This window comes from Hemicordylus capensis, chromosome 3 (assembly GCF_027244095.1).
Source record: "Hemicordylus capensis ecotype Gifberg chromosome 3, rHemCap1.1.pri, whole genome shotgun sequence".
Classification (NCBI taxonomy): Eukaryota; Metazoa; Chordata; class Lepidosauria; order Squamata; family Cordylidae; genus Hemicordylus; species Hemicordylus capensis.
Window position 1 is genome coordinate 254,772,804 of NC_069659.1, and position 27,673 is coordinate 254,800,476.

A 27,673-nucleotide genomic window follows, 5' to 3' on the forward strand; every position below is an offset into this window, starting at 1 on the left:
AACCCATACTGGATCACTTCTGGGTCAGCTGACATTCTTGTTCTTGAATCTAATTTGTTGGAATTTGCATTTTGAGCGCTTCCTTACCTGTTTTTATTCCTGAGGTCACTGAATCTATCCCAGTAAACCCAGAGCAGGAAAGAAGGATCAAAGGCCACAGGAGTCTTTATAGTGACTGAAAGACCAGTTATCTAAGTATTTAAGGCCACTGAACACTTTTGTTCACAGAAGGAACTCAAAATTATACAAGGACACACAAACACACACACTTGAACACTCAGACTTTAATTCAATTTGAAGATGTTTACAACCTTACATTTGTGTGAAAACCTACATTTACATAAAGCTCTAGCATGGCCTTGTGATGTACAAAGAGAAAGTCAGAAGCCCGTGTTCTATTCCTTCCATCAATGCCAAGTCATGAATTATTCCAGTGCAATTAATGATCATACTTTTTGTATTTCAATTATCTCCATTAACTTGTCTTAATTTTCTCCTTTCAGAATAGATGGCAATTCACCATTTTCATTCAGTTCCTGGAAAAGGAGGAAGGGGAGAAAACATTCAGATGCTGATGTTACAGTAAAAATATCTATAGCTACTGTATATCTATAGACAATAATTCACAGACTTGACTAATTGAACTACTGATGCATCATTTTCCCCACTCTCAATTAATCACTCTCACCTCTTTATTTTATTTATATACTGCCTAATATAGAAATCTCTTAAGCGGTGCACAGAATTAGAACATAATATAAATATAAAACATTTAAAATTCATAAAGAGATAAAAATAGTGATTTCATACAGAACATAATTCCTGTTAGCCCTAGGAATCCCCATGAGTTCACCAGTCCTGCCACTGGAAACTGCCTGGTTCAAAGCAGAATCAGGGCAGAAGAGGAGAACAGCCACCTTTCTGGTAGTTCCCTGAGGTCAGATATCTGCTGCTGCCAACAAGAAATCATTTCAGCAAAATGAAAGTGCTTTGTTGCTGGTAGTAGTGGTGTTGAGGAGCAAGTAGCACCAATTGTTCCAAGAAGTGGGAGTGCACAGGATTCTGTGTTCTTGCAACTCTGTGTATTTGGGGCAGAGTCACCCAAGATGACAAACGTTTTAGAAGGGAAACAAAAAAGAAGCTCGATACCAGATGAGGCAAATGTTAGTTCTCAAGTCCCACAGTGTCAACCTGTAGTAGAAAGGGACCAAGGTTCTGTAACTTCTAGCTCTCTCTCTTTTTTTTTTTTCAAATTCAATTTTTATTGATTTTAACAATAATATTATCATTCATAACAAACAGAATAAATGAAAATGGACTTCCCGCACACCTCTCTTCATGAATGATCAACTATAAAATTTACCCTTGCTATAATAATAATTCAAAACATAAATTTAAACCCTTACAAACACAGTTAGTCTACCCAACCTGCATTTTTTTTTTAATTTCAAATCCTGCTGCAAGATCCATAGTAGGAAAGTAATTTTTTAGATACAACAAAAGTGGTTTCCAATCTTCTTTAAAACATTCTAAGTTTTGGTCTCTTATCAGTGTTGTAAGTTTTGCCATCTCCGCATATTCCAAAAATTTTATCAGCCAATCCTCTTTTGAAGGCAATTCATTACTCTTCCATTTCTGTGCATATACTATTCTGGCCGCCGTGGAAGCATACATGAAGAATGTTAAGTTATTTGTAGAGATTACTCCTTGTGTTATTCCCAGTAGGAAGGATTCTGGCTTGTAACTTCTAGCTCTCAACTTAGGCCTTGCTCACTATCCCTCCTTTCCCAATATTTTCTTCTCAAGTCAGCATGCCCCCCTCAAAGCTGGAAAAACTTAGGAAAACAAATATATGCTGCTGATGTTCGCCCATCTTTTTTAAATAGGTTAACTGGAGGCTGATACGACACTTTACAGCTGGTGTGTGGGTGTTCACAAAAGCACTGGCAAATGTCTCTTCCTCCTCTCCCAACTAATATTTAGCTAGACAAAACATGAGGTGTGGCAGCAAAGCTTTGCAGGTTTCCCATCTCTACTACACTGGTGGCTTGCCTGGGACTGGGCAGAGAAACTCACAACACAGTCACGTTTTGCCCTGCTAAAATTGGAGAAGAGGACATACAGGTCTACTTGTCTTGGGCAGCAGCCAGGATAGGCCTGACCTGAACTAAACTTTTAAAATATGACATTTTCAAAAATCTTATTAAGTCAAACACAAGCAAGGAGGCCAGAGTAGATGGTAGACAGAAAGTTTGTTCTTAACTGGGTATGTTCACAAGTATGTGAAGCAATCCTTTTCTAGTTTAAAAAAAAATACTATCAGACACACCAAAAGTTTCCAAACTGAATCAAATGTGAGCTTTAACCCCACACACACTGGACTGATGAGATCTCAACATATCAGTAGCCTATTTAACAGGGCAGTATTAAACTTAACACCAACATTCACAGTCCTCACCCCACAAAAAGTAAATTTTACAAGAGAAACCGGTGTGCATGAAAAATTGCTAATTTTTACAATCTAAACCTATACAGGTCATAAAAGTAACCATTGAATCTACTATGTTGCTAAATACGTATTTTTAACACAAAATCAGCTACACAAGCTAAGTAACACCAACTTATTTTTAAAACCTAATGAGATTTATTGATTCTGTCTTCCCAGGAGTTACAATGCCTATGGTATTGGCTATAAAACATTCAAGACAAGAATAGGCTCAAGAGTATTTGGATTTAGAAGCCAGTGCTTGTTCTGTTATACACACTCACACAAAATATCAGAAGATGCAGTAACAAATGCAGATCTATTTTTGTTGCTTTGGGGCCTTTTCAAGAAGTATACAATAAAACCTTACCTTTCCCTAAGGAATGAGACAGTTTGCTAGGTAAAATGTCATCACCTTTTTTGAGAAAAACCAGTGTCAAAATCTAAAACTAAGAAGCAAATGAAAGCTGTAAATGCACCCACAGGGGGAAAATGGTTCTTATAGGCAGATAACTGACTGCTGTCAAGAAAATACATTTAGGCGCTACATTATCAGGCAATGCAGCTGAACACTGGAGATTTAGGGCTCCTTTCACTAGTATATTAAGCTAATGACGTAACCAAGGAAAAGCCAACTAAGTCGTTCAGTTTCAAAATCAAAAATGGAATCAAGAAAAAGGTTCTGCACATTAAATTTTAAAAACTGGGATCAGCTGTGAGCACAGAGGCTGCTCACAGTAAGCACAGAGGCTACAATAGTCCGGACAAAGAAGAACAAGAAAAACTAAATATACTGTATGCCAGGAGTCTGGTAGACAAAAGGTGCCTGAGTAGTGAAGGAGCACATAACAGCATACTAGAGTAAATAACAGGGAAATCGATGCTTATTATACCAATGTGGATGATCCACAGATGAGGTCAGAGTATGGAAGTCATGAACAAAGCATAACAAGTTATTTGTTGTTGTTTAATTCAAATTAGAATACCGGATACCAGTTGACTAATGGAATTTCTTACCTTAACAATATCCAGCCCGCCAACAAGTTCACCTTTCACATATAACTGTGGGTAGGTTGGCCAGTTTGAAAACTTTTTTAATCCTTGCCGCACCTAAGAAAAACAATCAGAGTCAACATTCCATGGAATAGATTTCTAAGTTGTTTTCAGAGTACCCCCCGCTGCTGCTTTCAGACCAAACTGTATGCTTATGGGTCTCCCAGGCAGTACCAGGACTTTTTAGGTCCACATTGGCCAAAACTGAAAAAGACACTTTGTAACTGAATGCAGGAGAAGGTGTGCATCAGCGCCCCTCTCCTATGCTTGATATTGATAACAAAAGGGCTGATCAGGTCTTTAAGTAAATCAAATGACTTGGGAAGACCCTGGAGGAAACTAACAGCAGCAAATAGGTTTGGTGTGCATATACTAAAATACCTTCCCCAAGGAAATTAAAGATTAAAAAATCCCAAGTAAAGAAATTCCTCAGCTAAGAGCAATTCCACCCCTGAAGCATGAAAACTATTTCTTACTACTGACTGAATTAATCCTGATGACTAGCACCTTATGAACAGATCACTGAACCTCACATCTATAGTAACCTCTACACTCAGATAGAAAGTCTCAGTTTAGAAAAAGCAATCTTACTCCCCCTTCCTGAATAGGAATAAGGTGGAAGGTATTCAATCCTTTTGTCAAATATACTTGATTTTAGAGTATAAACTGCCCCCCATCAGTTTTAGTACTTTGTACAGCATCTGATACAGTTAGGAGATCCATCTACACATCATTCACGGAGCTGTTCCCGCCCTGATTTTTATTACTTTGATCATCCACCCAATTGCAAAGCCCAGATGTGTGTTCTGTGGTTGAGTCCCAAAGATTCCCAATTCTGAAAGTCTCTGGTTCAAAGAGATGATTTCATCATTTTTGAGTTGCTCTCACTATTTTGGATCCCTTGACATTATGTCTGCAACTTCAGCCTAGCTGCCCAGAGTTCCCCGTCACCAAGAGGATCTCCAACCTTATCATTTCAGCCCAGGAAAGAGGACAGGTAGATATAACCCAATCACAATCACCCACTTTAGGGCACGGATTACTCTTCCCCTCCTACCTTTACCAGTATAGTGGAGTTCCTGACCAGGGAGCCCCTTAATTCGTTTGGACTAAGTCTCAGTTAGGAGTCTAACCTAGAGCTATACAGTAGGCCCTTGTTATCCATGGCACCCGGTTTCACGTATCTGCAGTTGGGTCCTAGGGACCCAGTTTCTTTCTTTGCAGGACAAAAATAGGGTAATTTTCACCTGTCCACAGTTCTTGAGTGGCTGGAAATGACTTCTGATGACATTTCGAGGTGCTGAGCCATTTTGTGGCTTTTTAAATGGGTAGAAAACACTCAAAAAAAGAACAAAAGTCAGAGGATTTGGAATTTTGGGGGGCATTATTGGGCAGCTGAAAAGCAAGGTACTGTGCTTATTTCTGCTCCCTGCTGTTTTTCTTATGATTTTCAGCACACTTCAGTGTGCTTAGGAACCCAACCCCCATAGAGTCAAGGTCTCTTTATTTGCAGTTTCGTTATCCACGGAAATAGGTGAGAGGCAAATTTATTTGTGGCAACCCCTGCAAATAATGAGGGCCACCAGTACAAGCCTTTGTCTGCAAGAGAACAAAAAACAATCTATGTAATCTCCCAAGGCTAGCATAATAGAGATCCTTATTCATGAATAGGTTTCTCCAACTATGCCCAAAGTTTGTCTTAATTATCTTTTTAAAAATCCCCATCCTGATGCATTTCACCAACACCCTAAATTATAGTGACCAACCCAGGAAGATTGCCCTCTCACGTTAGTCTTCTCTCACAAACCAGTGTGCAGCCACTGCCAATTTAAGTTGCCTGGTCTACCTCGATTGCAGCTGCAGTGAATTAACTTGTTTTTCCTATCCAATCCGTTTTTAACAAGCCTGCTCTCCCAGTTTGGTGTTTTTCTTGTCAATTAACTGCCCACCTGTCTCAGAAACTATCCCATGTAGCATTACCATGCTAGCAGTCAGTTGTATACCCAAGGATACTCACCCCAAACCTCTATGGTTACCTCATTCATTTCAATGATGGACTGCATTGCTTTTCTGTGTTACTATTCATGCAAGCAAGTTCAGTCTATCAAATTCCCCATTTTAATTTGGTTTACTAGTATTACCATCAGAAACTTATTTCACTGATTCCCCAAATGAGACTGTATATTTTGATTGCTTTTCAATAAATGTTGAATATTTTACATTAGAAGCTTGTTGTCCCTGATTGTATCGTTCCCACATCTGCACATGGGAAGCCCTTGCTACAAAGGACCTTTAGTACACAAGTCTTGCCCGACATGTTGTAACAACTGATTAGTAGAAGGCCAATGGAACAACATACCTCTTCATCTTCCAATATATCAAATGTCTCATAATCAACACTAAAAAAACCACAAATAAACAAGGTTTGTTACATTTCTATCTCGCTCTTCCTCCAATGAGCTCAGAGCAGTGTATAAGGTTATTTTTATCTTCACAACAACCCTGTGAGGTCAGTTAGGCTGAGAGATACATGACTGGCCCAGAGTCACCCAGTGAGTTTCATGGTTGAATGGAGATTCAAACTCGGGTCTTCCAAGTCCAACACGCTAACCACTATGTTATGTTAGCTCATAATTAAACATAGTTTAACTATGCAGATGAGGAACATTCAACCATCATGCTCATATTTAACCAAATTTAAAAGTATAAAAGATAAGGGTTTGTAAACTGTTAAACTGTACATGTTACTGAAATATTCAAAGAAAGAAAAAAACACAGGAAAGTACAGAAGATGTGCAAAAATCTATAACCCATTACCATATGTAAGAATACTAAGCATAGATCTGCTCCTTGATCAGAATAAATGTGGAGAGGGAGAAAATGGAAAGAACCCCCTGCTCTGAATCCCCAGTTAGAGGTGAAACAAAGTGCAGATTTTGTACCAAGTACAATGTCCAGCAGTCACCTTAAGTGGCGCAGCAGGGAAATGTTTGACTAACAAGCAGAAGGTTGCCAGTTCAAATCCCCGCTGATACTATATCGGGCAGCAGTGAAATAAGAAGATGCTGAAAGGCATCATCTCATACTACGCGGGAGGAGGCAATGCTAAACTCTTCCTGTATTCTACCAAAGACAACCACGGGGCTCTGTGGTTGCCAAGAGTCGGCATTGACTCAATGGCACACTTTACCTTACAATGAACAGCAGGTATACAATATTGTGAAAATTAGTAATGCCAATCACCTGTTGAGGGGCAGCAACAGTCAGTACAGGTGCTCTGATTCCTCCCCTATAATCAGCCTGCCCAACAAAAATTAAAGGCAAGTGCAGCCACATGGGTGCAATCTTCTGCTATGCATGAAGATTCCTTAGCAGAAGCAGAAATACAAATTCCCAAGCAAACACCATACACTAAGGAGCCACAACAGGTGGGCATGGGAAAGGAGAGGCAGTGTTATTGGGACTGAGAAGCCACGGAGAAGCAATATAGGGCAGTTTTAATTAATACAAGCCAAATGGAAAGTTTGCTTTCTCATTGTATTAAAATAAAGAGAGAAGTTTAAGACAAACAGAAACTATACTTACATACCCAGTATTGTTTAAGATTTCTATAATTTGCTTGCTGAATCCACACTTTGCCATCTAAAAATAAAACAAATTCTAAAAATCATTGCTTTCCAGAGCATTAAGCAAGATACACACATAGCTTCTAAACTGGCATGTGGCAATCTATTTGCCAAAGCACTTTAAAGCAGGACGTTACGGAAGTCCCCAACTTACAAATGGGTTGTATTCCAAAAGTTAGTTTCTAAGTTGGTTGTTTGGAACTATGAATGAATGATTCCATAGAAACAATGTTATAAATAGTGGTTAGGATCCCAGATCAGCCCACAGAAGCCTATTTAATCCCTAATGTAGCTAAACTAATATACATTTGCAATTAAAACTACTGCAGTAGAAAACAAAAAAACCCAAGTATCTTCCCCTGGGCGACTGCAAAGGATCACAGCACTCCATGCTGTAATTTCACCTGCCTCCGTAGCTGGGGCAGTCCCCACCACCTCCCTTTTGAAGTCCTGTCTTTTCTCTGCTAAAAGGGACCTCCTCAAGTGTGAGAGTCTGAGACCCCCTTTCCTCGGTGGCTGGCAGTGTGGACTGAGTGATGCTGCTGTTGCTACTCTCCAAAGACAGCATGCTCATCTGAGCTGCTGCTCAATCATGCTCCAAAGTCGAGGGCTAGGTCACATGAGCCCCACAGAGACAGTGCTCAGTCATATCTCCACCATGCTGCTGCCCAGACCCCAGTGGTTGTGTTGGGCCCCTAAGTAATCTCTTTCTGAAAGCCACGTCTTCGCACGCAGTGACTGCTTTCATGCTGCTGTGGCTGGCTCCACACAGCCTGGGAGAACTTCCTTTCTTACAAGCTGCTACCAAAGCACTCACAGAGCAATTCCTAATGGAGAATGCTGTGCAGGTGGCTGCAAGAAAAGGAAACAGATGGGGAAAGCGAAGGAAGTGAAGGCTGATGTGAAGAATTTGGTACAGGGCTTGCCACAACCACTGGGGCCTAGGCAGCAACACAGCGTGGCAAGACTGAGCAGTCGCTTAGAGGAGCTCATACCACCTGACCATCATCTTTGGAAGGGAGTGGCAGCAACATCACTCAGTCCATGGTGCTGGCCACTGAGCAAGGAAATATGACTGAATAGCAACTTGGAGCATGCTGTTTTTGGAGGACAGCAGCAACATCATGCAATCTGTGCTGCTGGTTGCCAACAAAGGAGCGTACCAGATTCTTAAGACACCAAGTGGTCCTTTTTAAGCAGAAGCAGCCAGGACCTATGCTGTGCTCCTGCAGCCAGAGGCACAACTTGTTCGCATGTGCAGGTTGCCATACATATGCCAGGATTTTAAAAATACATTATGAAGCTTGGATCGTAAGTCAGACATTTGTATGTTGGGGAGTGCCTGTATATAAACAGACAAATTTCAAAGTGACAAAATGATACTTCTCTTCACTGTGATGACTACTTTCAAGTCTCAAGAGACTCGAAATGCATGGCAATTGACAATGGAAAGGACTGTTCTTACAGGGCAGAGAAATTGTTGCAAGGAGTGATTACTGATGCAAATCAGAAGTAGAGCACGTGTGTGTCTGTAGACTCCGATACAACTCATTGATTTTCCAGGAAAACTGGGAAAGGGCAAAATGCATCTAGCCAATGGTTTATCACTGACAAATTGTCCACTTGTGATTTGGATGAGAACTTTCTTCTTTCATAAGATGTAAGAAAAGCCCTGCTGGATTAGGCCCAAGGCCTATCTAGTCCAGCATCCTGTTTCACACAGTGACTACCAGATGCCTCTGGGAAGCCCAAAGGCAAAAGCTGAGGGAATGCACTCTCTCCTACTGCTTCTGCCCAGCAAATAGTATTTAGAGGCATCTTGCCTCTGAGGCTGGCCAATGACTAGTAGCCATTGATAGACCTGTCTTCCATGAATTTATCTAAATCTCTCCTAAAGCCATCCAGGCTATTGGCTATCACTACATCTTGTGGTACAGAATTCCATAGGTTGATTATGCATTGTGTGAAAAGTACTTCCTTTTGTCAGTCCTAAATTTCTTGGCAATCAGTTTCATGGGATGACCCCTGGTTCTAGATTCTAAGCGAGAGGGAGGAAAAAAAGCTCTATCTACTTTCTCCACACCATGCATGATTTTATAGAGCTCTATCATGTCTCCTCTAAGTCTTTTTTTCTAAACTAAAAAGCCTCCAAGTGTTGTAAAAAGCCCTTGCTCTAGGCCTCTGATCATCTTGGCTGCCCTCCTGAACTGCATACAGTACTCCAAATGTGGCCCCACCATAGTTTTGTATAAGGACATTATAATACTAGCAATTTTATTTCCTTCCTAAATTTCCCTAGTATGGAATTGGCCTTTTTCACAGCTGCTCTCCTTCAACCAGTTAGCAAACCACACATGAACCTGTCCCCTTATCCCATGACTCCTACGTTTTCTCAAGAGTCTTTGATGAGGAACTCTGACAAAGCTTTTTGAAAGTCCAGGTATACTGTCAACTGGATCACCTTTATCCAGATGCCTGTTGACACTCTCAAAGGTTGGTGAAGCAAGAAGCCGTTTGCAGAAGCCATGCTGGTTCTCCTTCAGCAGGGTCTGTTCTTCTATATGCTTAACAATTTTATCCCCAAGAATGCTTTCCATCAATTTGCCTGCAACAGATGTTAAGCTAAGCGGCCAGCAATTTCCCAGATTCCCCCTGGATCCCTTTTTCAAAATCAGTGCTGCATTGGCCACTTTCCAGTCCTCTGGTACAGAGCCTGATTGTGTTACTCCCCCCCACACACACACTTCCCCCCCCCCTTCTTTTTCTTTTTTGGTGAAAGGAGGTTGCAATCTCACATTTGAGTTCTTTAAAGATTCTTGGGTGGATGCCATCTGGCCCTGGCAATTTGTTAATTTTTAAATTTTTCAGACAGTTTAGAACATTGCCTCTCATCACCTCTAACTCACTCAGTTCTTTAGCCTCTGCCCATGAAAAGCTCAGTTCAGGCACAGGTATACCCTCAGCATGCTCTGCCAGGAAGACAGGTGCAAAGAACTCATTTAGCTTTTCTGCAATTTCTATATCCTCCTTAATAATCCCTTTTATTCTCTCATCTAATGGTCCAACAGCCTCCCTGACAGGTTTCCTGCTTCTGATGTATTTAAATAAGTTTTTGTTATTCGCCTTGATGCTTTTAGCTAAATGTTCCTCAAACTCTTTTCACCCCCTTATTGTCATAGGAACATAGGTACATAGGAAACTGCCATATACTGACTCAGACCATTGGTCTATCTAGCTCAGTATTGTCTTCACAGACTGGCAGCAGCTTCTCCAAGGTTGCAGGCAGGAATCTCTCTCAGCCCTATCTTGGAGAAGCCAGGGAGGGAACTTGAAACCTTCTGCTCTTCCAAGAGCAGCTTCATCCCTTGAGGGGAATATCTTGCAGTGCTCACACATCAAGTTTCCCATTCATATGCAACCAGGGCAGACCCTGCTTAGCTATGGGGACAAGTCATGCTTGCTACCACAAGACCAGCTCTCCTCTCCCAAATGCATTGTGTCCTTGCATTTCTTTTGCCAGAGTTTGTGTTCCTTTCTGTTCTCTTCTTTTGGGCAATGACAACAACGGATATTTATATGCGGCTTTTCAACTGTTGCCAAAGCAGTTTACATAGAGAAATATAAATAAATAAAGATGGATCCCTGACCTCAAATGGCTCACAATCTAAAAAGAAACAGAAGACAGACACCAACAACATAAGATAACCACCAGCATCAGCCACTGGAGGGATGCTGTGCTGGGGTTGGATAGGGCCAGTTGCTCTCCCCCTGCTCAATAAAGAGAATCACCACTTCTAACTGACCTCTTTGGTCAGTTAGGTAGGCCTTCCAATTCTTCACCTTTATAACTTCCTTGACTTTACTTATTAGCCATGCTGGCATCCTCCCGGACTTGGTAGTACCTTTCCTCCTTTTTGGTATACATTTTAACTGGGCTTCTATTATTGTGGTTTTAAATAAACTCCATACATTCTAGAGCAAAGTGACTCTCCTGATTTTCCCTTTCAGTTTTCTTCTCACCAAACTCCTCATTTTGGAGAAGTTTCCTGTTCTGAAATTCAAAGTGTCTGTGTTAGACTTCCTTGGCAATTCTCTCCCCACATGTATGCTGAATTTGATCACACTATGGTCACTGTTCCCAAAAGGTCTCACGACACCAACATCTCATAGAAGGTACTGTACACCACTCAAGATTAAGTCCAAGGTCACCTTCTCTGGTTGGTTCCATGACCAACTGTTCTAGAGTACAGTCATTCAGCATGTCTAGAAATGTGGCCTCTTTGCCATTACCCGACTATGAATTTACCCAGTCTATGTGCGGGTAATCGAAGTCACCCATTATTACCACTCTGTCTTTGATGCCTCCCTGATTTATTTGTGCAACTCCCAGTCACTGTCAGCATTTTGATCAGGAGGGTGATAGCACATCTCTAGTATCACATTTCCTTTCAGGCCTTCGTATTGTCACCCACAGAGTTTCTTTGGAGGACTCTGGTCTTCCTAGGTTTTCTAGCTTTTGAGATTCTATCCCTTCTACAGTGCGACTCCACGCGCAATTTGCCCCTTCCTGTTTTTTCTATATAGAGTTCTTATCCAGGTATAACCGTGTCCCACTGGTTCTCACTGTTCCACCATGTTTCTGTTATGCCCTCTATGTTTTCAATAGCAACCAAGCACTCCAGCTCGCCCATCTTGGCTCGGATGCTTGCATGCAAGCATCTATACGCTGAATTTCTTACCTGGTGTGTACTATCTTTCTTTCGGCCATTTGATCTCTTTGACAAGCTAGCACATATTTCTGTCTGCTTTTCATCTGGCTCTACGTTATCCCCTTTAGGTTTATCTGAAGCATCTACCTTAAGGGATGGCATTTGCCTAACCGGATACTACCCAGCTCCTGTCAAGCATGATTTTAAAAGCTGCTCTGAGACCTTTTTTATTTTAAATGCCAGCAGTCTGGTTCCATCTTGATTCAAATGGAGTCCATCTCTTTTGTACAGGCTTGCCTTGTCCCAAAATGTATCCCAGTGCCTAATAAATCTAAACCCCTCCTCCAGGCACCACCATCTCATCCACACATTAAGACTCCTCAGCTCTGCCTGTCTCGCTGGCCCTGCGCGTGAACAGGTAGCATTTCTGAGAATGCTACCTTGGGGTCCTGGACTTCAATCTGCTACCTAGCAACCTAAATTTGGCTTCCAGGACTTCCCGGCTGCATTTCCCATCATCATTGGTGCTGACGTGCACCATTACAGCTGACGTCTCCCCAGCGCTGCCTAACAGCCTATCTAGATGCCATGTGATGTCCACAATCTTTACACCAGGTAGGTAAGTCACTGTGTAGTCTGCATGTGAGTTACAGACCTATCTCTCTATACTCCTAATGATTGAATCACCCACTACTACAAAGCCCCCACCCCGCAGAGGAGTATCCCCGATGCAAAAGGATATGGGCTCATCGTTCACGGAAGGGGTCCCTTCTATGGGAGCATTTCCCTCATTCTCAGAAATATTTCCTCCTTCCCTGAGACCTTCATTCTCCGTGGGAGCAGAGGAGCCATCAGCCTGGGAGTGGGATGCTTCTATCACATCCCTGAAGATCTTGTCCATGTACCTCTGACTCTCTGAGCTTCTCCAGATCCAACACCTTGGTTTCGAGGGAACGAACCTGTTCCCCAAGAGCCAGGAGCTCCTTGAACTGAACACACACCCATGACTTCTGCCCATCGAGCAGATAGTCATATATGCAACACTGTGCAATAAACTGGGAAGCGCCCCCTTCCCTGCTGGCTTTCTATTTTCATAACTCTTTTTGTTGGTTGTTTAGAGTATTTGGAGATTGTTTTTTGAAAGTTAGGCCTTAGCTGTAGTTATAAGCTATTTAACAGTTTAAACTTTCTTTCCCGAGAAATGAGAGAATAGTACTTACCTCCTCTTCCTGCTGGGTTCCTTTTGATCAAGGGGCCTCTTCTGAACTCCCCCACACACTTCCCATCCCAAACTCCAATGACCCTGTTTGCTAATTTCCCTGGCCAATGTCTCATATAGAGAGTAGGTTTCAAACTGAACAAGAATGTGGCCTTTTCCACCAGTGTGACTCACCTCACAGCCCTAGCTGGCTCTTTCCACTCTCACCAAACAAGAGAAACAGAACTGAAAACCAGGAATCTTCAGGTCTTGTGTTTATATGTTCTGTATGTATATTTTCAAACTTTAATATTAAAATATTTTTAAAAATAAAATATTTTATTTAGACAATATTTATTCAAATAATTTAACACATCAGAAAACAGTAAAATCTCACAAAATGAACCAAGGTTGCCAGCTCCCCATGTGAGCATCAGCACGGTTCACACCCTAATTGGCTGTGTACACAACCACACTTAGTGTGGATCATCCTTGATTTAATAAAAACCATGTATTAAATCAAGTAAAAAATGTCAATTTGCTATACACAGCAAAATGTTATTTCAAAAATATCATACCTGCTTATTTCCTTTCATAAATAGCATCACGGAAGCTTTATTCATCAGGTCTTTAAGTCTAGAGCAGATGGAGAAAAATACTGATGAAACAAAACAATCTTTGATAAACATATGACAAAAAAACATAATTTGCCTTGAAACTGAATGATGTTTAAGCCATCATGAATCAACTTTGAGAAAAGCAGGTTATAAATTCTTAAAAATAAAAGTGTATGAAAAAAATAGTTCAGGAGTTTCTGCCAATGCATGTAAAAATACTATCAAGAACTGCATTTATGTACATTCCTCCTAAACAGTGATCTTGCTTTTAAAATCAAGGATTTATTTTTCTAGGTTTAAAAGGTTATCAGACACATCAGGAAAAAAGTTTGCTAAACAGAAACCGATATTCTGAAAGCACTGAAAATTGATATTTGGAGTATTCGAATTACAATTAAGGACTACATTAACTTTTAGAATGCAGATAAGGCAACTGAATATCCTCAAGATATAATACAGTTCCCCTTACTTATCAACTTTTGATCATCATCAAAACGAATATCATAGTCATGCACCTACACATAAGTAGCAACAGTTCTAAAGAGAAGGACCATTATCCAACATGGACAGCATGGTTAAGCCCAGTGCTGTCAATGGATTTTGATCCATGCTAGACTAGGGTCACAAAGACAAACACTAACATTTTCAAACAGATTTTCTCATAACTCTACAAACTTAGTCTGCAATCTAAAACCACTTTATGGCTTCACTGAACTTTCCCCAGTTTCCTGGTTTTAAATCAGTTTCTAGAACAGTATACAAGTTTATATCATGGATAATTGGATACATTTTTCATTAACATACTAGAAAAATTGCATCCTGCAGGAAAGCAGTTTTGATTACCAAGCTCTTTGATTGTATCCTAATTAGGGGTGTGCACGGAACCGCCACACTGCAGTCCGGCACTGGGGTGGGGGGTCGCTTTAAGAGCGGCGGGAGGGTTTACTTACCCCTCCCGCTGCTTTCCGCTGTGACGCTGTAATTAGGGCAGCAGGATAGCTCTCTGCCGCCCCTTCCCCGCTGCAGCTCGGCAAAGCTCCCAGTAATGCTTTGCGCGCGCGCACGTCGTGTGCGCGCTTCATGTCACTGACGTGCACGCGCGCAAAGCATTACTGGGAGCTTTGCCGAGCCACAGCGGGGAAGGGGCGGCAGGGAGCTATCTTGCCGCCCCAATTACACTACAGTGCTGCATATGCTGGTAAAATCCAGACTTGACCACTGCAATGCACTCTATATTGGACTGCCTCTGTACATAATTCATAAACTGCAGTTAGTATGGAATGCAGCAGCCAGGTTGGTCTCTGGGGTTGCCTGAAGAGATCATATTACGCCCATGGCTGCCAAACTACACTGGCTGCCAAAAGGTTTCCAGGCAAAATACAAAGTGCTGGTTATTACCTATAAAGCCCTGAACAGCTTAGGTCCAAGGTATTTAAGAGAACGCCATCTTCATCAACAGCCAATTAAGATCACCTGGGGAGTCCGGTTGCAGTTGACAGAGACTCGGTCGGTAGCGACTTGAAACTGGGCGTTTTCTAGAGTTGCCCCAGTACTCTGGAACATACTTCCTAATGAAATTAGAGTTCCCCCCTCTTCGAATTTAGCCAAGCTTTTGGTTTATAGTTTTAAAGCTTTGGGTCCGAGTTTGTATTTGTATTTTAAATTGCTTTAATTGTATTAATGTTTTAATGGTTGTTTTTAGATTGTGAACCACCCAGGGACTTTGTGTGGGGTGGTATAGACTAAAACAAACAACGATGTTTCATTCAGGCTACGAGGCCTTGCATTTCGCTGTTGCACTGTTTGCATTTCGCAGGTATGCCTTTCTTACTCACAAGAAAGGAACTTCATTAAAATATCCCCAAATGGGGTCTATTTTACGGTCTGCTGCCATGATAGGTGTTTCGCTTCAACAATGGAGGATAAACTCAGAAAATGTTTCCTGCATGAATATGTTCTGTTCACTATGGTTTCACTTTCTATTTCCCTCCCCATTCCATGCATTTATATCGAGACTACTCCTCCTTGCTCAGATCTACTCCATCCCCCCCAAATCCTCAGTCCTCTATTCATTCTTGACCTTTTTCTTTACACTTGTGGAGTGGGGTGAAACAAAGGCTTGAGAGAGAGAATATATGTGTGTGAAAGAGAGAATTCATGTGCTGCATGTACACCACCTACAGAATAGGACCAATCAGGTCTGTTATATCTCATCCCTATATATTGCTGTTAACAAGCAATATAATTAGTTATGATTAATATTCATGATATCTTTGACCTTTATAATTTTTAAGCAATAAATTTAAATCAAAAAAAGTTCTGGTTTAAAATTTTAAAATAATCTATTTTTATCTACCCTGCTGTGCAGTAACCCCCACAGAAGAATTCTTCAGCTCTTCAAGGAGCTCCTGCCCACCACGCATGAGGCATGCCCATTATTCTTGGAAGTTTGAGCACCTGTTGCTCAGTTCCTGAATGACCGCTGTGAGGATCAATGAAATGTGGATGGAGGACAAGTAAGTGATTGATACTGTGGAAACATCCTAGCAGTGGGGAAGGTTAGGCGGGTCTTGTGAGCGAACATGGATCACCAGAAGATCACCTGTTACAGGTAAGCAACCTGTTTATCTTTAAGGTGATCCATGTTCCCTCACAAAACCTCACCTGAATTATGGCAGGTGATAGGATGTAGTTATAGAACCTTCTTTAGAAATGCCTGATCAAAGTTGGCCTCTGCCGCTGGAGTAGTGATGTGCACGAACCAGTTTGGTGTTCTATTCCTAGAATGCCAAACTGGTTCAGAAACCGGCATTCGAACTGGTTCGAAGACAGGGCAGGGGCTTCTTTAAGGCATGATGAGGGTGTCCTTACCTCCCCCACCACGCTTCCCCTTCCAGTGCTGCTTCAAAAACCACGGGCGCAGGGCAGCTGTATACCCTCTTGCCGCCCCTGTCAGTGTAATACTGGAAGTGGCCCTCCCACGTGTGTGACACGCACAGGCCACTTCCAGTATCCATGTCTACTGGGGCTGAATTTTTCTCCAATTTACTGCCCATGGCACAATCCATCACTTAAATGAAAAGGGCACGATTCTTCCTGAATCCTAAAAAAAGCTTTCTAATCTTTTGGAAGTTGAGATAGAGGTTGATTGGGTCTCCCAAGCCAATTTAGGTGCATTTGTCAGAACCGGCAACAAAAAGGTAGCAATGCTGGTTGTACAGAACAGGGCATGAAGTCATAGACTGGATCTTTCACCCTCCTGGGTTGGAGTTTCCAATTCCAAACCCAGAATTGTAGCTATTTCTGCCACCTGGACAGCAAGATTTTGTTTCTTCCTTAGTTTAGTTAGATAGTTGGTTGGGTACATGTTCATCTGGTGATGGATCTGAGGGGTTTTCTGTTTGGGCAGAACCCTCATCAAAATCATCTGAATTTTCCTTTTCCTTATCAGGAGATTTTCCAAAGGTGCTGGAGAGTGATGGATGAGTTCCACATCAGGGCTTTTACAGTGAGTTTGACCATCTTGAGACATTTCTTTCACAGGACATTATGGCTGAGCTGGTAAAATAAGAACCTTTTAAAGTTTGAGTCTTTTAAAATAAGAATCCCTGTTTGGGCTTTTTGGTTGTCTAGGATCTTTCAAGCTATCGTTTTTTCTCAGCTTCCTCTTAATCTCTTAGATTTCCACAGTCTTATTCATTGAAGTTATAAGGGACTCCTGATGATGGAAAACAATGGGGATCCCTGCAGCTGTTCTTCTAATTTTTTTTTTTCATCTCTGTGCGGAATAAGATTTGTTCTGGGCAGCAGTATCAAGGCAGTGTGTGCACACGCGCACTCAGAATGGGGCATTCCTGATTCAACCTGAGTGGGATCTAAAATGAACTGAGAGGACATCCAAAAACTTGTGAGCGCATGCACGCCTTAGAGGAGAAAGTGGATCCCTGAACTACCTAAAGCCACGTATAGAGTCAGGGTCTAGTGCCCCCAGTGAACTCCAATAATTCACTGGGTGTCCCATGGACGAATAGGTTGGAACTGAGTAGTAGTAATCTCTCTCTCCCTCCCACAAAAGGTTGGTGTATATAAGGAAGGGGACATAGGTGTCACTCTAGCTGGAGATGCCAAAGGAGTTTTTGGGATAGGAGTTGCTTCCATTTCTTCACCTCCATCTAAACCATGCATTGAGAAACCTCTGAAGGTGGATCCCAATGCGGTAGATTGTGTTGAACCCCTCAATGCCTCCAGGTTCTTTTAAGTAATCTTACCTGGCACAGGTACAGCCAGGAAGGCATGTTTAGACGAATGTCATTTTCTACTTGAATTAGAACCTTTGTTCTGGTCAGAATTGGTTGGGGAATTCTCAGGCCAGAAATCCACAAGGATAGGTGAAGCATGGGAGGTGCATGCAACACCCCTTTGCCACCAGGGTGGGGTTGCCTGTGTCTTCGGAATTAAAGTAGATGAACTTGGATCTTCAAACGAGGATCTTCAAAGTTGGTGTCAATGTCATCTATATTGAAAGCAGTGAGCTATAAGTAGCAGCAGTCGATATCGGGGTTGAATATTGAAATTGCACCTGATACAAATCATGATGCCGATGTTCGAGGGGATACTTGCGTTCTTTGGTTCTGTTGCAAAGACTTGAACTGCAGATGGTAAGGGGTTATGGGGAGATTTCCCCGAACCCACTGTCAGTGTTGTAGCCAATGTGGTAATCTCCATACTGGAATCTAATTCCAAAGACGTGAAATGAAGACTGCCCTTCAATGTGGGGTCAGGTGTCTGTGTCAAGATATTTCTATGCTTCGACCCTGAGTGGTTAGACAAACCATCCCTCTGATGCTTCTGTTTTTTATTATGTCAATGATGACTGTCTTTGCTGACATATGTGGGCCTCTTACACTCAGAGCACTTTTTCTCTGAGAGGTGGGTCCGAGATTCTCCCTTTGGTGAACACTCCAACGTCAAACTCGATCCCGAGGGTCGATTATCGATAGACACTGAAGATGTCAAAGTCGAAAGCAGCAGTGACCGTGGCATCAGTGTCGGAGGTCTTGATGTGTTTTCATATAAAGCCACTCTGAGTCCCCTGCTTTTTCTTGTTTCAAGAATGACAAACAAATCTTGCAGGCTCTAACACAGGTCTGCACAACATGCGGCCCGCGTGGCCTTTTTTCCTGGCCCACTGGGCCATTCTCCCTGCTGCGAACCTCCGTGATTTTTTTTTAAAAAAAATTCCAACTCTAGCCACCGCATGGCCAAGGAGCGCCTGTGCGGCTTTCCCCTGAGGTGGAGGAGCCTTTCCTTTTCCCTTGCTCGCTTTCCTGCCCCCTCTCCAATATCTGGCTCCAGGCAGGACAGCGAGAGCGAGGCAGGAGCAAGTCCAGCACATGTACCCTGCCTGGGCGCGCGCACACACACCCCTCTTGCCTTGCTCATTAGCTGGGGCAGCCTTGCTTCCCTCGGGCCAGGAGGAGGCGGCGGCGGCATCGGAGAAGGACAATGAGTGGTATGGGAGCCAAGAGGGCACCGGGGCCCGCCTGCAGCGCTACTTAGCAAGAGGCGGCTTCCTGTTGCTGCCGCCACCTCAGGAGGACCTGCCGAGCTTCCAGGACCTGCCTGGGCTGCCAGCTCCGGAGCACAGGAAAGAGAAGCTCCACAACGGGGGCTGTGCCTTTTTCCTGCTGGGGGCCCAGGGCAGTGGGGGAGGGAGCAGTGTGGTGGCTCTCGAGGAGCCGCTGAAGAGCTGCAGTTTGACTGGGGCCGCCGTGGCCACCGCTCCTGCCATATCACCTTCGCATTCCTCCTCTTCCTAAGTGAGCCCTTCTTCACCTGCTTCTGAGGAAGCTGAGAGCCCGGCTTCCCCAACCAGGACTCTCCCTTGCTTGGGCTCCCCTCTGGCCTTCATGGACATCAGCCTCAATTCCCACAACACCTTTGAGGTCAGCCGCTGCTGCAGCACCTCAGAACATTTGCAGCAGCCTACCTTTGCTGCGTGTGCGGTAAGTGTTTGGCCAACAAAGCAGAAAGGGCCAAGTTGCATTCTTGAGTCCCTTCCCGTTCTTATCTCGGAAGCAGATTAGTGATTTCCTGGTGCTGAGAAGCTCTCCGTAATGCAGACCATGTGCAGTGGGGTAGCTATTTCCAACAAGTTTCTTTTAAAACTTTCTTTCTCTCTCTCACCAAGTCTGCCCCATTCTCTTTCTCAAGCCAAGCCTGCCCCATGTTCTCCTTCTCTCGCTCTCTCTCTCTCTCCTCCTCCAAGTCTGCCCCATTCTCTTTCTCAAGCCAAACCTGTCGTGTGTTCTCCTCTCGCTCGCTCTTCCAAGTCTGCCCCATTCTCTTTCTCAAGCCAAGCCTGCCCCTTTTTCTCATCTCACTTCCCTCATAAAAGCCTGTGTGGTGAAGCATCAAAGTGTAACCTTCTTATCAAAAATAGAAAAATTTCTCTAATTTTTTCCTTAAAAGTGTTCCGTGTTAAGTGTGATAATTTGACAGATATGGAAAGGAAGAACAATGTGTTTTATTGTTATGCATTTTGTACAGATTGTATTGAATTTATTTTATTAAAATTTTTAATTCAATTCATTTTATTTTATTTTATTTTAATGCCAGAGCTTCAAATTTAAATTTTGATTAAATTCATTTTAATTAATTTCACTTTAATTTGATTTAATTAATTGATTGATATTTAGTGCTACTTTGATAATGAGCACCCTAAAAATTGACCTCGGCCCCCATGAACCAAGTCACGGTCAGTTTCGGCCCACCACGTCATTTGAGTTGTGCAGGCCTGCTCTAACATTACGATGTCCACCCAAACAAATTAAATACATTTAAAATATATATATTGTCCTAATCGTGATCCAAAAGAGAAATGTTAAATTGCCCAAGTCCAAAAGCCAGGGTAAAAGTATACCAATAATCTCCCACAGGAACAGAGGTCGGTCAAGAAGCCAATCCTTCACAAAGTGAATGCCACAGTGGTTGAGAAGGAACTGAGTAACAAGTGCTCCAACTGCCGAAAATAAATGACATGCCTCATGCGCAGTGGACAGAGCCAAGAGCACTTTGAGAAGCTGAAGAATTGTTCTGCAGGGGTTATTTTGTGAGGATCACCTTAAAGATTGTTTGGATGACCTTAAAGATTGTTTGTTCCCACCAACTTTCAAATATGTTTGCATTCTATAACGTCCTAAAGCTTGCAAGCCAACAGATGTTATAAAGACTAATTTCACAGGGATCTTGGCAAACATCCTCTAAGTGTCCCATTAGGTTTGTGATGGGTTACACCAGCAGATGGTATGGGAGAAGGAAAATACAACAGAGCACCTCTACTGACCAAGATCCTGACCATGTCCCTCCACTGCCACACAGAGGCTGTGAGCACAAATGTGGTCTGGTAATACATACACCCTTTTGAGGGCCCTTAGCAGCTGGACAACAATGTGAATCACAGATACAATGCATTACTGCATAACAACCAATCCACCCCCCTCTGAGAGATTCTCATCAGGGTCCTGCTTGTGTTAGGAAACCTTAAGTGCAAAGAAGCAGAAGTCCCAGTTAATCACTAATAAGAATTTTCAGGGAGCACCTGCATTGCTCTTAAAAGCATATATTATCAGAAACAAGCAAAACCAAAAGACCCTCGTGTACCTGGGAATCCTAAAGTCAAGGCACATTAGAGCTAAGAAAGGCTGAGACGGAAGCTTTTCACTTTTAGAATTCAGGTACTATGCTTAGGATGAATTCTGCTAACTCCTCCCATGTTTGAGAATTGGGCACATGCTCATCCCAACACTCAGTTGTAAGGTGCAGCAAGGACAAAACAGGTTAGTTTGTTGGACTGGGCAGGTTCCCACATAACATGGAATGTAGGTATACGTCACAACTTTTGTTTTTTGCTCATCTGAATCCAAGCCAGCAACAAAACAAGTTTTATTTCAGGCCATCAAACCAAGGATTTGAACCCTAGATTTGAAATTTGTTTGTGAATCTCCGTTTGTGCTTATGTTGACATCATGTGATGTCTGAACCTACAATCCAAGTTTAAATCAAGTTTCAGTAACACTGCCCACTCTGGACCATAAGCCACTGAGATGCAAGCCAGGAAACAAAGCCACTCTAGGCAACAAGCACCTCTCTCTGCCACTCACTCTGAACATCATGTATTTCTAGTCTGCCTAGCTACAGATGAGGCCATTCTTATTACTTATCTCACTCAACAAACACAAATATTTATATACCGCTTTTCAACAAAAGTTTCCAAAGAGGTTTACAAAGAGACAATCTAACACAGAGAGACTCAAACAAATGTAACACAATCAAAGGCATTTAACCTTTGAAACAAAGGTGGCACAGAAGGGATTAATAAAGGAATTGTAAGCGGAAGGTTTTTATTATTAAATCTACATACCCTGAACAGGATCCAGATTAATGCTGCTTAAAGGGAAGAAAGTTTCACACCAGTGGGAACAGGGTGATTTTTGGCGACCTTCCCTTCTTTCTGCTGCACAAAAGTCACCCCACTAACATTATGTGGGTTCTTCCCCTCAAGCAGAATTAGTGAGGATCCTGCTCACTGTTTCTAAAGAGTCAGGATATGGGAATATTGCGAGTACTATATCTAGACAAACTTGTGCAGGACTGGGGAAGAGGTATTCAGTTGATTCCAAAAGGAGATTGTTTAAAAGACATCTCCTTCCCCTCCCTGGAATCAACTGAGCACTCCCACCACCCCCGCAAGATTGTCCCAGAAACTTGCAACTTACCCACTGTCTGCAGAATAGTTTAAATTGGAAAAATCTACTCCACAGTACAGTTGTTAGGGAAATTGTTAACTTTCCTTGGTCAGCATATCTGGGATCACTAGCTTCTGTGTTTCTAAGAAGTTTGTGGAGTTCACACCCTCCCCGATTGGGACCAAGAGTGAGAGAGAGTAGGAGAAGGGTAAGTAGGCTGGGACAGAATCTAGACACCTTGGAACAGAGGGGAGTAGGGCCTCAAAAAAATGGTGCAGCTAAACAGAACACGTTTTAGTTTTCATATATGGCACCAATTCTGGTTTTTTAAAAATAAGCTTTGGCTCCATGAAATATGAGAACCCAGCTACTGAAAAAGGAAAGGCTGTTGTCTTAAACAAGTTCAGTTAGAAGTTTGTGATCTGAATTCACTTCCATCATTTGCATTGTTTTGTTTTCTGGACACAAAGCCCAACCTAAATTGAGAGGTTGTAGGATTTTGTACCCCACAAACTTCCCAATTTGACCCCACCCCCCAATCTTCTACTGGCTTAGCCTATATTCCATATACATGCAATTTCCAGTCATGATAATAAACCAGTGGAAGATTAAAAAAATCATACCTTTCATCTAATTTGTGTGCCTTGGGACAGATGGTATCCAGTTCTCCAGAAGCCTCAAGCTCCTGAAAATAAACTTGCTTTGAGTTCATAAACTAAGAAAGATCACATGCCATTTTAAAATAAAACTAGTAGTAGTAAGTTTAATTGCAGAGCTTGCATTTTCTGACCTTAACAATATCCAGTCCACCTATAAGTTCTCCAGCTACATATAACTGTGGATACGTAGGCCAGCTTGAATAGGTTTTCAGCCCTTGACGTACTTCTTCGTCCGAAAATATATCGAAGCTACTATACACAACATTATGTTTGTTAAGAATTCCCACTATTTGTCTGCTGAAGCCTGGAGAAGAAAGAAAGGCACATACTTTAATAAGGCTGTACCCTCTTTAAATAAAGCAATATTCCAGTGTACATATTACCTATTATATTAAATGTAGTTTTGTGAACCCCACAAACACATTATACAGGTGACCAACGTTGCCCAAGTTGCCTAGTCTAAAGAGTGTACTGTATTTACATGAATCCAACACTAAGTTTCTTCCAAGTTTTTTAATATGAGGAGGTTGTCTTAAATTCAGAGTCCTGTTCCTTTCAAGTAAATGCAAGTATAACCTGTATTTAACCTCTACCTTTTAAGGGGGTCATCTTAAATTCAAAGTCATCTTTTATTTGGGTAAATATGATAATCTGCAGATTTGTATTCCAACTCACCATTCTCTTCACAGTGTGATCAACTTGACTGCACCTGTCACCTATGTTAGAGAACTGCATAGATCTAATCCATCAAGATCACATGATGCAGCATGTCATGTGTGGAAAGCCCTTGCTCAAAGCATTAAGTTGCATAATTTTGAAATCCAAGAGGAAGATACCACTTAATACAACTCTCATCCAGTTTCAGTTTCTTCTATAGCACAAGATTTTCTGCAGGAAATGCTTTCTGAATTTCCATTTCAAGAAAATACATTATGGCATGCCAATGCTAACCATATCTAGTTGGAATTAAGTTCCATCAATTTTAATAGAATTTGCTTCCAAATAAGTGTCTTTAGGGCTCCAGCTCAATGTATGAATAAAATCTAATTTCATAACCATAATATGCTGTTTTGATACTGAACTGTCTGAAGCATTGCTTGCCCCATATCTCTAAGTCTGCACAATGTTTTACATGGAACCAGTGACACTTGTGCAAGATTCATATAAACTGCAAGATTTACCTCTTCCCCAGTTAAACTGCATAAATATCATAACAATGCAATGTTTGAACTGAAAACCCATGCTGTCTTGAATTATCTCCTGGTCTAGGGTTATCAATTTCTCTCCCCCGCCTCAAAAAAAGTCTTCTTCAGGAAACAAAATATATAAATCAAAGTAGCTTTGACTGCCAACTGCTGAAGAACATCAGTCAGTTTTCAAAAAAGGTTCTAATAAATGGGATTTAAAGTGACAGATTTTTAAAAAGTTTTAGCAATGTACACACAAAAGAACCTTTATATGATTTCTGTCTGGCAAATTCATCCATTACTTTTGATTTGTACTATAGCTTGAGGTCTCCATAATCTGCATTTTGAGCCAAAAGCAACTAGCATTTATTTATATGGCATCTAAGTTGCTTTTCTTCCCACAACTGAAGCATTAAGTTCTTGTATAGCCTCGAGTGAAACAAGGATCCTGAATTTCCCATCCCCCCATTCATCTGGGAGTTCATTAGTAAACAGCTACAGGCTGATTGCTGATGGTTATTCTGCTGCCAATATATTAACTCATTTCTACTGTAAGAGGCTGAGAGAGAGAGAGAGCGCTTTATTTTAGCTGTAGGCAACTACATGCAGACAAGAAAGATTGATTGGTGGTGTTTCATTTTTAAGGGTTAAAGTAGCAGACTGGAAATGTTATGCTTAGGGATAAAGTGCCAACACTGCTTTATTCCCATAACAAAAGATTTAGGCTGACTTTCTGAACATACACCATCTGAGCAATACAAAAGCTAATGAAGGCACAACTGAAGTGCACATATGTGAACATGCAAACCACTACAAGAGAAATGTGGATACTGCACTGCTAGTGATAGAAAGCTAAGTACAATTATAATACTAATGATGTAAGCAAGCAACAAGCCTGTGAACATGGAGCCAAGGGGATAGACCTCATTTAACATGGTTATGAATTGGCTTTCCATAGGAAGTGGAGAAATACGAAACATAACAAGGATTTCTGATTCCATACCAAGATCCAATTACACTCTGTTACAATTGACATTCTGTTATTAGTATGAAAATTAGTCTGGACACAATCCATCAGGAACTTCTTCTGCACAAGCTGCAGTGTGCAGAATCTCCCAGCTGACCTCTCCTGAGCCTAGAACTGCTTTGCAAGCACAGATATGCTGAGTGGGCTGAACCTCACCAGAAGACTTCAGGGAGCTAGGGGAGAAGGGGCTGCTTCCTTCTCCCAAGGCTACAGTTAACCCTCTCTAGTTACCATCACAGCTGCCCTTTGGCTCCCTACAAGGATCTGAGGAAACAAAGACCAACCAATTGTGGGTTTGTCATTTTGTGAAAAGTAGATGAGAACTGAGGCACAGTATGAAGAGGATGGTCATTAAGGTGCCTGTCAAAACACACAGTCCAGACAAAGCAAATCTCTTTGTGGTCCATCAAGGTAATGTCCAAGCCAAAGCAGTTAGTTCTAAATGTAACTTATAAGAAAACAGTTTAGCAGCCTTTCATTCAAGCTTACGCTCGTTCGAATAATCCTAAATCAAAATATACAAATTATACTAGCCTTATAATTTGCCACTTATCTGGTACAAGTAGCAGTTTTCTTCATCTGTGTGAGGAACGAATTTTGTTCTGGGTGGCAGTATTAAGGCAGTATGTGCACACATGCATGCAGAGTGGGGCTTTCCTAATTCAACCTGAGTGGGATCTAAAATTAACTGAGCGAACAAAATACATGGGAGCGCACGCATTTTAGAGGGAGCACTGGTCCACATTGGAAACATGTGTTCTCTCTGTCTGACTCGAGAGAGAGAGAGAGAGAGCGCAATATAACAGGTCCCGAGCACTGCCTTAACACAACTTTGTCAGGGTACACATGGAGTTCCAGTTCCCTTTAATAGAGGTAAACTGCACACCCGGCATGTGCAATCACCACAGCAGGCTATTAAACATCACAGCACTTCATTGAGTTACATATGCAACTCTTCACAGGGACACATTCACATATGCAAAGCATTACAGTTCTGGACACCGAGGAAGGCAGCAAAGATAATGAGGGGTCTGAAAACCAAGTCCTATGAAAAACGGTTAAAAAGAATAGGCTATGTTTAGCCTGGAAATGAGATGATAAAGAGGAAACATGAGAGCCACTTTCAAATATCTGAAGGGCCATAATGCTGAAGATGAAGCAGGCTTGTCTTCTGTTGGACCTGAGGCAGAACTAGAACCAATCAGTTGATATTACAAGGAAGCAGATTCAGATTAGATGTTTGACGGAATTGCCTAACTGTAAGAGCTGTTTGACAGCGGTGGGCTTTCCTTCATAGAGGTTTTCAAACAGTGGCTAGGCAGCCATCCGTCAGGGATACTATAGCAGATTGCTTGCCTGAGTGGGGATTGGACTATGTACCTTCCAACTGAAGTTCTAAGAAATGTTGGTTGTAAAAATTCAGAATGCAAGTGCTTGCTCACTCTATAACCTTATACCGCGAGCCAACATGCGATTTTTGCATAACTTTTACATACACATTACAATCACGTTTACCTGCTTATGATTCAATAGCACAGGACTCAACAATTCCCAGGAACACGCTCATCATGGAAATGTAAGCTAAGCAATGGACTGACACAACCAGGAGGACTGAGCAAATAAACAGGGACAGGTTACTTCCTCCTCCTCCTGGGTATATCAGTACCCTACCTGAGCCTGTGCATATTTCTGTGCATCAAGCCAGTCTAGTTTTACAATATGCTGCCATTATTACCTGCCCCTCTCCCAGAACCTTTAGGTCCACTGAGGTGACCAATGCTACCTAGTAATCCTTTCCCAAGCTTAGTAAAACAGCAAGCCAAACCAGGGTGCAGCATGGCTGAATCTAGCTGGAACTAAGATAACACAGAAAGGGAAGAATGCATCAGTCAGTTACCCTGCTGGCAAACTCTGGTGCCTAGGACAAGAGTCTCATTCACCCAACATGTGAACCAGCAACACTGCAAAGAACAGCATCTCAGCAACACCGAGCCACGCGGAGACTAGCTATGAAGCTTATAAATAAAATGATTTGCTTCTCCTCCTAGTGTAATACAAGTCCTGCTGAATAAAATAGCAATTTGAAACAAGTCTTACCACAACGAGGTTCCTGAGGTGTTCCTTTCATAAACAACATGCAAGGCGCAGCACTGGTCAGTTTTTTGAGTCGCATGTTTAGGTCCTCTTTAACACCATCATTCGAACCAGCTGGGACAGTTGAGCTAGATGCATGGCGCTGAACCTTTTTGGTCAATTCTGGTGCATGAGCACCATCTAACCGATCAACTCTTTGGGAATTCTATCAACAGAGAACAGCAGCTCTGGTAAATGTAATGCACACCACACAAACCAACTTTTAAAGACA

At 42.0% G+C, this 27,673-nt stretch overlaps 1 protein-coding gene across 1 annotated transcript in view; it reads right to left on the minus strand.

Annotated features, from left to right (window-relative positions):
* Positions 1 to 264: 264 nt before the first annotated feature.
* GLRX3 (glutaredoxin 3) overlaps positions 265 to 27,673 on the minus strand; it is a 51,110-nt gene continuing 23,701 nt past the window's right edge. Inside the window, exons 4-11 of the mRNA XM_053310577.1 lie at positions 27,406 to 27,607; positions 23,226 to 23,398; positions 23,059 to 23,120; positions 13,650 to 13,707; positions 7,128 to 7,180; positions 5,898 to 5,937; positions 3,503 to 3,595; positions 265 to 536 (exon numbers count right to left, since the gene is read on the minus strand). Of these exons, the coding sequence (XP_053166552.1) occupies positions 486 to 536; positions 3,503 to 3,595; positions 5,898 to 5,937; positions 7,128 to 7,180; positions 13,650 to 13,707; positions 23,059 to 23,120; positions 23,226 to 23,398; positions 27,406 to 27,607 (732 nt within the window). The 3' untranslated portion in view covers positions 265 to 485. The remainder of the gene's footprint in view (positions 537 to 3,502; positions 3,596 to 5,897; positions 5,938 to 7,127; positions 7,181 to 13,649; positions 13,708 to 23,058; positions 23,121 to 23,225; positions 23,399 to 27,405; positions 27,608 to 27,673) is intronic.